The sequence below is a fragment of the Cryptomeria japonica genome, chromosome 8 (genome assembly GCF_030272615.1).
Source record: "Cryptomeria japonica chromosome 8, Sugi_1.0, whole genome shotgun sequence".
Lineage (NCBI taxonomy): Eukaryota > Viridiplantae > Streptophyta > Pinopsida > Cupressales > Cupressaceae > Cryptomeria > Cryptomeria japonica.
Window position 1 is genome coordinate 661,830,096 of NC_081412.1, and position 13,174 is coordinate 661,843,269.

The window sequence follows — 13,174 nt, forward strand, 5'->3', positions numbered from 1 at the left end:
TCTATTCTCTTTGAGTAGATCCTCCACACCTGTTTTGCCAAAATAATTTCATTAAAAGATCTGATATCCCTCCATCCAAGCCCACATAATTTCTTGGGCTTATAGACCTCACTCCAGGCAATTAGCAGAATTCTTTTCTTATCCTCAACTACTAACCAAAGGAATCTCTTTTGAATACCATAAATAATGTCTACAAATTTAGATGGGATTTTAAAGACACGCAAGGCATAAACAGACATATTCTGCAATGTAACATTCAACAATTGAATTTTTCCAGCCTGACTAGGATGACACCTTTCTAGCTAGTAATTTTCTTATTAAATCTATCCATCAGAGAAATCTAGAAATATTCTGGCAGGATAGTTCCAAGAGGAAGTCCCAAGTAAGTAGATGGGAAGTCTCCAATAGCACACCCCAAAATATAGGCTATTCTCTGCTGCCTCTCAGCAAGAGTATTAAGAAAGAAAAGGGAATATTTACCTCTATTAATGAACTGTCCTGAAGCTTCTTCATAGTTGACTAGAGGTTTTTTGAAATCTCGAACCTCACCAATAGCTGAGGTTCCCATCAGAATAGTGACATCAACAAATTGTTGATATGAACAAATAGAAGAATCTGACGAGGGGTGGATCCCTTTCAAGCTACCTTCTCTAAACAATTTTAGAAAATACCTTCCAAGGATTCCCACCATTATGGTGAAAAGAATAGGGGAGATAGGGTCTCTCTATCTTAAACCCCTAGAAGACCAAAAAAAGTGAGAAGGCGATCCATTAACAAGAATAGAGGTATTAGTAGTCGAGATAAGTTGTCAAATGAGATCTAGAACCTTGTTATCAAACCCCAAAGCCACCAAGACCTTGATAAGAAAACTCCAATCCATTCTATCATATGCCTTTGACAAGTCCAATTTTAACAAGAATCCCCATTTCTTAGATTCATCAAGAGAATGGATATTTTCATGCAATTTAATAATTGAGTCAAGAATCTATCTTCTTGGAACAAACCCAGTTTGTTGAGATGAGATAATAAGAGGGAGCACAATCAACAATCTAGAAGTGAGAACCTTAGAACTGATTTTATAAAATAATTACAAAGGCTAATGGGGTAGAAAGCATCCAAAGAATCAGCTTCGGGCACTTTCAAAATAAGGACAATGAAAGTTGAGTTAATCTCTTTGAGGATTCTCCTATCTCCAAAGAACTCCTTCACCACATTGCACACAACTTTAGCCGCAATGTCCCAAAATTATGAAAGAAGAACATGGGAAAACTATCAAGGCCAGGGGCATTGTTACCTTCAAAAGAGAAAACAACCTTTCTAATCTCAAGACAAGATGGGATGACAGTAAGCATTTTATTTTGTTCTTCATTAATAATTTTTGAGATAGCATCAATGAGACACGGTTGAGCCCCAAAATTCAAACACGAATCAATAGCAAGAAGCTCACTAAAACGCTGGACTGCCTCGCCTCAAACTCTTTTCCCATTCCTATAAATATGGTCAATTATGTTTGAAGCCATGCATTTCATAGTCAAGAGGTGAAATAATTTGGTATTCCTATCACTAGAAGCAAGCTAGATAAGCTCTTGACCTCTACTTCCAAAACTCCTCTTCCTTTGATATAATATCAAGGTAATTTGACAAAACTTCATTTTATTTTGCTAAGTAGTCATCCTTATAACTTTCCTTCTGAATTTTATCTTGAATTTTCTTCAACTCCATCTGGATAGTCGACTTATTAACAAAGATATGTCCAAAGGACTCCTTGTTCCAGATTCTAATTTTCCTTTTATCTCCCCTAATTTTTTCACCACCCTAAACATAGCAGAGCCATTGACACTAATGTTACACCATAGTTTGATATTTTCATGAAGAGACTGATGAGAGAGCCACATTTTTTCAAATCTAAATGGAAAATTCCTTTTCTTTGATAAAGAGTCAATAACAAAACTAATAGGATAGCAATCAAAACCAATTCTTGAAAGTGTCAAAAAAGAGCACAAATAGTAGCACAACCATTCATTGGAAACCAAAGCATGGTCAAGTCTAAACTAAATAAGTTAATTCCCAACCCTATGGTTAATCCAGGTGAAGGAGGCACCTTTGAGCTCCAAATAAATTAAACCATGATTATTAATAAAATCTAGCAGATCTAGCTTACTATCTAACTGCACTTGGGATCTACCAAATTTATCAGTCATTGATCGGGGTATTGAAATCCACCATTATAATCCATGCTTCATTTAGAAATTTAGATCTAAAGTCAGCCAAGGACTTCCATAATTTTCTTCTTGTCAATATGCTATTAGGGGCATAGATATTTGAGAGAATCCAACAAAAAATATCCCTAACATGATGAAATTCGGTAACTACATGATTAGAATCTTCCCAAACCTGAGATCCATGAATGATGTTAAGATTCTAAAATGAGGCAACTCCTCTAGAAGCTCCTTCAGAACTATTTCCATGCGCACCATTGGAGGTGAAGAACTTAATTTTCTCAACTCTTTCCTTAGGCATTTTCGATTCTTGGACTAAAACTATATCAGGTTTATGATCTCTAACAAAATTATGCAAAATTTCTTGTTTATGGGAGCTATTTAACCCCTACATATTCCATGACATAATCTTCATTATTTACTAGGGGTAAGATTATTACATATCTCAAGGATGGTGTGTTGAATCCCATCAGCAATGTCTTGGTCTCTATCCTTCTCTCTATGCTATCTTGAAGATTTCCTTCCAGCACTTCCTCTTGGCCCCAAATCAGCTCTAGTTTTGTTTCTAGTGATCATACCAGGAGCCGCCTTATTCTTAGCTCTTTTATTCTTATTAATTGTAGTGAACCCTTTGTCCTCTTCGAATTTGGTTTCTTCTATACTTAGGTTCTCCTTGCTAGAGTCATAAATCTTCTCTTAGGGTTTACCGTCTTGTTCCCATATCCACCACTAGGCTTTGGTTTTTGTCCTCTAAGATGGGTTGAGAAGCATTTCCCAAATTGTCCAATCCAACATTGGGGAAAGTGGATTTAACACATCTAACAGACTCATATGAGTGAAGAGAAGAGTTCTCTATCTGACTGTTAATAGCTTCCTCCAAGGATGGGATAGGAGAATCACTGGGTCTCCACAAAAGGAATCTCTTCTTTACTTGTTTTCTTTCCATCAAGGCAAGGACTAACTTCTTCAGTCTTCTTTGTCAGTCTAGTACCATTATCTCCTTTTTCTCCTTGAGTCTTTTTCAATTCCATTTCTCCATACTGGGTTTTTCGTCTAACTCCTTGAAATGATTTTCACCCTCATGGGTAGAAGGCTTACCCACCCTCGATCCCTTAATGTCTTCATTTTCCTTCAGATTATTTCCTACTGGGGGATTCCTTTTTTCCTTCCAAACTTTCTTTGCATTATTTTATGGTTTCACAACCAATCTTGAACAATTCTTTATCCCAATGACACAATTTCTGCAGTTAAAGTAGACAAAGAGGAGGGTCTCAAACTCTATTGTTTGAACCCATTTCCCTAATTTTGAAAAAATCTCAATCAATGAACGAAGATCAGAGGATTGGACAACACTTACACAAATCCTGGCAAAAACCAGCCTCTTCCTAGTCGTGGTAATTTGATCTATTGATAATAATTCCCCAAATGAGCTCAAACTTCTTCATTCCAGTATTCCATTGGGAGTCCGAGGAGCCTAACCACTGCTTCAAAGAAACTTCCCAATTCAACACCATTTAGGGTCCATTTCTTAAGAGCCAGCGATGACTTGCCAATGACCCAAGGTCCACCATAGTGAACAACAACAATATCCTCCTCACAAGAGAAGTTGAATGAAAAGAAGCCTTTAGGCAATTTTGCGACTTCCACTTTCCCTTTCAATCGCCATTGTTTCTTCACAAAATATCTCTCACATTATTGATGTTAGGTCTTGGACCCATAAACTTTCCCACCAGGGATAAAGCCATCAAATATATATTATGATCAACAATTGGGTTTGGGATAGATATTGAAACACCACCACTGCTAGGGTATAAGGAAATAGTAACAGGGGGAAAAGATGATTTACCATTTGGTTTAACTCCAAAGAGAGAAACCCAAGGTGATTTGCCTCCCCCATTTTTCCCACCCAAATTTAAATTTGAACTTTGGAAATTCCTTCCTTCATTTAAAACAACACTATTGGCCCCAAAGAACGACCCTTTTGAGCATTGCTTCCAAGAGACCCAACAACACCCGATTCCCCCTGAAAAGGAGGGATACCATGTTGTTAAAAGTCAAACTCTTACCTGGGTCCACTTGAAGCATTGAGACATGGGTCTCCTCTGCAGGGAACTCCTTTCTAGTACTTGTGATAGAGCCAAAAGTTTGTCCAGGGTCATTCCTACCATCTCTCCATCACCTTCTGCACCTTTGTCCTTCTGCATATTGCTACCATCCGCGCTACCTGCCGCCACTTCTACCATCTCCACAATGCTAGTTCATGTATTAATTGTTGTTGCTAAAAAATTTCGAGGGAACCATGTTACTGCCACTTTTTATTTTTTATCAAATTAGTACCATATCTTCAGACATGGGTGATATGATGTAGCTCCCCTCTTTAAATTTATGTTATTCTTTATATTATATTATTAAGAATATTTTTTTACATGAGGCATTGACTTCCTTTTACACTTTACTTCACTTTATTGTATTTTCTCATCAATATAGGGCCTCTTATTTGAATTAAAATTTCACTACTATATCTCAAATTATTGTGTCTTCTTAAGATATATTAGTTACATTCAAATGCATTATGCTAAGTGCTCTTCTTCTTAGAGGCTCTTTTCTTTTATCATAAGTTTATGCCTTCTACTTTGCATTTGTTCCCATCATTTAAATTCTATATCACTAGGAACTAATTTTCTTACTAACCTTTTTATGCTCGTGATTTTAGACGCAAGATTGGAGTATATATGCCTACCTTCACCTCTGCATGCATATGAGTGTTACTAAGCTAATGAGGACTGCACTACCAATTTTATTTCTCTTGTTGGGGTAATTGATACTTATCTACTAACATCATATCTACCTCACATGCTTACATGAATTCTTTATATTCATTTTATATATTAACATGATTATATCTTAAATTACATATACAAGTTTCATGTACTATTTTCCTCTTCTAAACAATTATTTGTATCCTATCAATACAATCAGTTATTTGGGAGGCATATAATGTCAAAATGTTAATGCTATTTTATTTAGATATGCATATGACTACATGTTGTTATAGAGGATCATATTATTGAAAATGTTGGAAAATTGTGCTTAGCATAGGTTATTGAATAAAGTAAAGATTAATTGTTAGTTGAGTGGTTATAGGTAGTTGATTGGTTGGAAGGATTTATAAAGCCATTGATATGTAATACTTTTATTGATTATTATTCAATGAAGAATTGTTAGATTTGAGCCATTGTTTCAAATTCCAATATTTGGTATCAGAGCAGGTTTTTGAAAGAGTCCTCTCTAAATTTCACTCCACTTATGTTTCATTTGTCAAGTTGATTAAGACAATGGATAGTGGATTCTATGTACCTATGCAACCCCATTACCTTTTTCCATTCCCATCCATTTATTGTAAACCAAATCAGTGTTCAAACAAAGGATTAGAAGGATCCCATGAACCTCATGTAGAATCTAGAGTTTGTAGTGTTCACCCTTATTGCATATTTATTAGTGATTCTTGTTGGGGTCCCACACTCCTCATAGTGAGTTTGTTGACATCCATAATTCATGCACATTGTTTCTCTTTCATTAGTTGAGTCTTTCTACAATTTTTTCTCTATTTAAATAAAGTTAATAATATGGATGTATGTATGTATATATATAATTTAAATTAATAATATGGACGTATGAAGGTATTATTTTATTTAATAAGTGATTTAAGAGTTACTTTATTTTATTTAAGACATAAATACATTAATACGTAAGTAGGACATAGTTAAAGAAACTTATGACCTTGTCATTTAGACACAAATCCAAAATAGGATTCATATAATTTTTAATTTATTTATCAATGTACAATAAAAATAAAGTTTAAACAAAAAGAATGTTGTAATCAATTGATTAATTTATCATGTGACAAGCATACTTACCATGTATGCTCACTATATTTTATAACACTTTGGAAATATAGTAGAAGATTGATCTAGACATCATATTAATATTCTGACATTGGTTATAATAAAACCATAATAATTCCAAAATGATTACTTGAAAAAGAAAAATATCAATGCATATACTATAAATCTATTCAACAATTGACGTGTTAATATATAAATCTTCTATACTTCTGAGAAAAAAGGCATTGAATAAAATGATGTGTGAAAACAAAATGGCAACTAATAAATGTAAAACACTAAGAAGTTGAAATAAATTTGGATACATTTGATCATGTTGAATGAAAAATAAATAAATTCACATTTTTTGATAAAGAAGAAACTAGATCGACATTTTATATATTATTTACAACTCAATTCTTGTTGGAAACTAGACTTCTAATGGTACATAAAATGATTGAAAACATTATATCTTTCATATTTCTAAACAAAATGGCAAATTTAAAAAAAATTCAAGCATTTCCTTTCTCAAGAGTATTAAAATTCAGCACAAGAAATATAAACACGTGCACACACACGAACGTGCATGCACGTGCACACACACGCACGTGCATGCACGTGCACGCACACACACAAGATATTGATCATGTTGAGTGAGGTCACTAAGAGTCACATGTCTTCAATAAGTTATACATAATAGGAAACATATTGAGCGCCAAGCATACACAAATTCTTGTAGATGATGTCATATATTAATAACAATTGAAAGTTTCCCTTATTTAGTTTATAAGTACTACAAATTATCTACAATTGATAAATAGATTAGTCATTGAAAATTTCTCTAAAATGTCAAGTATCAATTTGCTTTTGAATTTAAGCAATATAATATTTTGAATTATGATGAATAACTCAAAGAAAAATAAATCTATGATTTACCTTTGATATATATGTATGTATATATATGTATATGTATGTATCTATGTATGTATGTATGTATGTATGTATGGATATGTATATGCATATGCTTATATGTATATGTATGTGTATATGCATATGCATATGCTTATATGTACATGCATGTGTATATGTATCTATGTATATTTGTATACATACATACATACCTATATATACATGCATGCATACATATATGTATATATGTATATACATATACATGTATAGATGTATATACATATACATGTATAGATGTACATAATACATATCCATACATACATACATACATACATACATACATACATACATACATACACACACATATATGCATATATTTGTATATACATATATACACATATACATATACATATACATATACATATACATATACATATACATATACACATGCACATGTGCATGCACATGCACATGCACTGCACGTGCACATGCACATGCACATGCACATGCACATGAACATACACACATATCACTTAATCCTTTTCTCATTCTTACACAAGGTGAAGGGACAAACCTATGTCATCTTTTATTTTGTAAGTGATTTACACAAGGTGAAGGGACAAACCTATGCCATCTTTTATTTTGTAAGTGATTTATTGGATACATGCTCACCCAAACACTTGTGTGGAATTGACATGGTTTCTTTGTATTTAAGGGAATTAGTTATATTTATTCTAGACAGTTATGTTTGTAGCATTGTAAATTTCAATGTATCTACCATTTCTATTAGTCCCAAAATTAGGTGAAACTCTATAATAAAGTTATGTATGTTATCAAGGTGAATCCAAAGAACAAGTACAACTCCAGAATAATAAATTAGTCTTAGCCCCATGAATCTCCTCTAATAGGACATCAATCCAATATAGAAATAAGTGATTACATTGGGAGAAATGCATTATATTCTAGGGCTTTACAACTTAGATATTTTAGGACATGATCAATTTGAAAATTTTAATATATTATTAACCTTATTTTATATTTATATTTATATGCATCTCAATAGTTCATTATTTCTTATTCAACACTTTCTAAAAAATGAATTAATTACTCGAGGTTGATTGTGTTTATGTGCATACTTTTTATTAGAATAGTTTAGACTAAACCAAAGGAAACCTTATTTTTCTTTTCCAAGGAATAAATATATATTATATTATAATTAATAATTTGGACACAGAGATAATATTTTATTTAAGACGTGAACACATAAAAAAGGTTGAAGAGATATTATTTTATTTAAGACATAGATACATAAATTGGTAAGTAGGACATAATTAAATAACCTTATGACCTTGGTGATTGAACACAACCCCAAAATAGATTTCACAATTAATATAATAAAAATAGAGTTTAAACAAAAAACACTTGAGCTAATAAATTGATTAATTAACATATGATAAGCATAATTACCATATATGATCACCATATTTTCTAACACTTTCGGAAATACAATCAAAGATCAAAAGTAGACATCATATTAATATTAACTAATGTGGGTTTTAATATTTAACTATGATGTTATTTCAAAATAAGATCACCTAAAATGAAAAAAGAAAACTATGTATGTGCTATAAATCAATTCAATAACTGAAGTGTATAAGTATAATTCCTCCATAGTTTTGAGGAAAAGGGCATTGCACAAAATAATGAGTGAACAATTAATGAGAACCAATAAATATACAACACTAAGAAGCTAAGGAAACTTGAAGATGTTTGATCGTGTTGAATGAAGAAAAATATTTCATAGATTTTTATAACTATTAACATTTTACATATTGTTTATACCTCAATTCTTGCTTTGCAATAGATTGCTAGTGGTATATCAAGTGATTCACCAACTTTCTTACATTCATATATCTAAACAAAATGACTAATTTTTAATTCCTTTCTTCATAGTCTTTATTTAGTACAAAAAATACACATATATGAGATAACATATTTAGTGAGACCATGAACAATATTATGTCTTCAGCAAGGTGGACATAGTGGGAAACCATCCAAGCACCTGAGCATAATCAAATTCCTACATACACAAAGTTATGTATTACTAACAATCAAAGGATTCCATTATTACAATTAAAACTACTACATATAATTTACAATTGATAGATAGAATAACAAACGATAATTTCTATACAATATTAAGTGATATTCTTTTTAGTTTAAGCATTATAATATTTTGAATAATAATAAATAATTCAAAAAATAAAAAAATCATCAATTTACCTCTTTCATTTCATGAGTTGTAGATGTATCCTTTCATACTGTTAGATTCTTCATCCATGGAAATAGATACTTTAGGATTTCATCAACTTTATCAAAATATATCCTCCTTGTACTCTCTTTTATGAAGATCAATAAGATTATCACCCCAAAACCTGCTCCACAAGACAATCCTAGTGCTATAGAATACCATACATATTCAATGCTTTTTTTGTTTTTATTTTCTTTGGTAACTAGCACTAGAGGAGCATGAGAAAATTGTGGCCAAGAACAATTTTTGGGTAGGGGACACCCCCACAATTTAGGATTCCCTGAATAAGAAGATTCTCCAAATGTGCCAGTTATATGTCGTCCTTGTGGTATACATCCTGAAAGATTGTTGTTTGATAGATTTAGTGAACCCAAATAGTTTAGAGATTCAAGCTCTGCAGGGACTTTTCCTGAAAAATAATTTCTTGAAAGGTCTAATGATTCCAACTGATTCATTTCTCCCAAACTACTTGGAATGGTCCCATTCAAATTGTTCATTGAAAGATTTAGAAGCCTCAAACCTTTCAAATTCCCCAAATTAGAAGTAACTTCTCCCTCCAATTCATTGTTTGAGAGATCTAGGGATGTGAGAGTGGAAAGAATATATGTGTAATGCTGATCTATGCCTTTTAAAGTCATATCCAATCCATCTCGATAAGGAACTTGGGAAGTGGACAATATAAAACCATATTGGCTTTCTATTGCCATTGCTTGCAATGATACAATTGTTTGTGGAATTAAACCTGAGATATGATTGGAAGAAAGAAGCAAGATTTGAAGATTCTTCAGTTGACCAATCTCCTGAGGAATACTACCTATAAAATTATTTCCCTTCATTACCAATACTCTTAGTCCTGAAAGATTTGTAATTTCTATTGGTATTTCACCTTCAAATAAGTTGTTCCCAATATCAAGAACTTGTAGTTTTGTACAGTTTACTAATGAGGGAGGGAATGATCCATTCAACTTATTATTGTGAACAACTAATGAATACAATTCACTCAGTTGACTAAATTCAAGGGGTAAGATTCCCTTCAAACTATTATTTCCCAAATTTAGGACACTAAGGGAAGAACATTTGGACAAGCTTGTAGGGATCACTCCAGTAAAGTTGTTGTTTGCAAGATTTAATAACTGAAGTTGAGATAATATACTCAAACTTGGAGGAATATTGCCACTGAATAAATTATCATTGAGCAACAATATTGTCATATTTGGACCCCACATTGATGGAATGTGGCCTCTCAATCCATTTCTAGACACATCTAGTATTACTAGTTGCATCCATATTGAAGTATTTGAGGATAGGTTTCCTTCCAAATGGTTTCTTGAAAGATTTAGAGAGTTCAATAGAAGATTGGTTTCCCATAGCCAAGAGGGAATTTCTCCTATAAGACCAATGTTAACTAATTCCAGTGCATCAAGTGAGAATTGTGTTGAAATCCAAAGTGGAAATTCACCATGACCAATAGTACATGACACTAAAGATAACTGATTTAATTGGAAGGGTGGAATCCAAGTTCTGCTAATACTTAGCACACAGTCGGATATATGCAGGTACTTTAGAATTGTAAGGTTGTGAAAGAAAGTTTCAGAAATTGATTGGTTATGGTTTAGTGACAGGTATAGATTAACTAAAGAAGCTGGAAGTGACGAAGAAGAGATGCTTTCATTGAAACGATTGCCATAAGCTTTGAACTCAGTAAGGGAGGAAAGTTGAGCAAATGAAAGGGGAATGGTCCCAGTTAGTTGGTTATTTCTAATATCCAAGAAGCCAAGTAAAAGCAGATTGCCCAAGGACTCTGGAATGCTACCAGTCAATTGATTATTTTCAAGGTATAATGACCTCAACAAAGTGAGACTTCCAAGAGAAGCTGGTATGCTACCACTAAGCTGGTTGTTATGAAGGATTAGGTACCATAAAGAAGAAAGTTTACCCAGAGAAGCGGGTATGCTTCCATGAAGATGGTTGGCACCTAGATCAAGGCGACTTAAAGAAGAAAGATTGCCCAGAGAAGCTGGTATGCTTCCACTGAGTTGGTTGTTACAAATCCCAAGGTACCCTAAGAAAGACAGACTACCTAGAGAAGCCGGTATGCTTCCACTAAATTGGTTGTAACTAAGGAGGAGGTAAGTTAAAGAAGAGAGGTTACCCAAAGAATCTGGTAGCATTCCACTGACTTGATTCTTGTAAAGAGTGAGGAAAACTAAGAAAGATAGATTACCCAGAGAAGCAGGTATGCTTCCACTAAGTTGGTTATCAGCAAGGTGAAGGTTTCTTAAAGAAGCAAGATTGCCAAAGCAGGAAGGTATGCTTCCATTGAAGTTATTGCTAGAAAGACCAAGGTGTGTAAGGCGGGTGAGCAAACAAATGGAAGTGGGAACTGACCCACTAAACCCATTTCCATATAAATCTAAAAATTCAAGAGAAGAGAGGTTTCCCAAACAGGGAGGGGTAGTGGTAGTACCTGTTACTCCGCTTATGCTCAGTGATGTGAGAAAATGAAGTTGACACAGGTTCTCAGAGATCACACCTTGAATGGAGCCCAAAGGGCTTACACGAAGAGAGACAACGTTGTTGGTCTGAATGTTGCAGGATATGCCGGTCCACATGGTACAGCAGTCTGTTCCATTTACCCACGAACCGAAATAGCCTTGGGAGTCATTGAAGGCCGCTTTGAATCGGAGCAGAGCTTCAGATTCGTGGGCAGGACATCTGATGGGCATTAATGCATGGGAAAGAAGTGTAGGGTGTGAAGAGGGGAGGAATACACTAAAAACTGAGACGATAACTAAACAGAGCTTCTGTAAAGAGATGGCCATTTGGGATGGAGGGGAGATGAGGGAAGTTGCAGATGATCTTCAGGAGGGTTATGGCTACTTATATGGCCAATATGTGTGACAACGCCTCATGGCGCAGGACTAACTGTTAGCAACGTGCCTTGACTAAGGCAATCGAAGCATTTTCTGTGCTTTGAATCTGAAAAGTAAATCTAGTGTTTTAAATTACCTAAAGCTAATAATATATTTTTTTATTGTTTTATAAAATTATAATTTCCAATGCAAACAGCATTGGACAGTTGTAGAAGGTGGGATGGATGGATGGTAATGAAGTCGTTTAAGGGAATAAGAGCCACAAAATTTTGATATGGAGTTTATATGGAATACCTAGAAAGCTTGGGTTGATCAATACCATCTATTAATATTCAAAACTTAGTATCTAGGTATAGATTTGATTTAGTATTAAAAGTTAATAATCATGTTTTTTTGGTGATTATATTCTCTTTTTCATGAGTCTTCATCATTTGATAGGATTTTAGAGTAAATATAAATTTGATCATTCATAGTGAATCTCTCAACAATATATTGTAGCAAGGTACCATAACTAAGTGGAAGAAGAGAAAAAAATTAAAATATTGGTAAAAATGATAGGGCTTCCATATATATTGTTGAGTTTGATCACTGGGACTAGCTCATTGGACATAGCTATCTCAAATGGGCCAAGTTTTTTACTCTTCATCATGCTCTAACCATCTTCTTTAGTAAATAGAAGAGACGTGTCAACAATGAGATTGGAGAGTGTTTGAGGCATAAATGAATAATATATGATCTTTTGATTATGGGAGGAACATTAAAAGTATTTGTTGATAAAGTTAAAGCAAGTGAACTTTTATGAGAGATGTGAAGAAGCCATTGAGCTTGTTGAACTATAAGGTGAGGGAACTAAATACTAACAAGGTTATGGAGTAATACTAATTTATATTTGTCTTATGATATATAAAATTATTTGAAGAGTAAACAAATTATTTGAAGGGTAAATAATTTATTTTAGGGAAATCAACAAAGGAACTAAGA

General features: G+C 33.4%; 1 protein-coding gene across 1 annotated transcript; it reads right to left on the minus strand.

The window, feature by feature from the left end:
- Positions 1-10,382: 10,382 nt before the first annotated feature.
- On the minus strand, positions 10,383-12,152 carry LOC131049640 (probable leucine-rich repeat receptor-like protein kinase At1g35710). Its single transcript, XM_059210683.1, has 2 exons — positions 10,595-12,152; positions 10,383-10,496 (listed from the first exon to the last, which is right to left on the minus strand). The coding sequence occupies exons 1-2, from the start codon at positions 12,140-12,142 to the stop codon at positions 10,383-10,385; spliced, it is 1,662 nt and encodes a 553-aa protein (XP_059066666.1). The 5' UTR covers positions 12,143-12,152.
- Between the last annotated feature and the right edge of the window lie 1,022 nt (positions 12,153-13,174).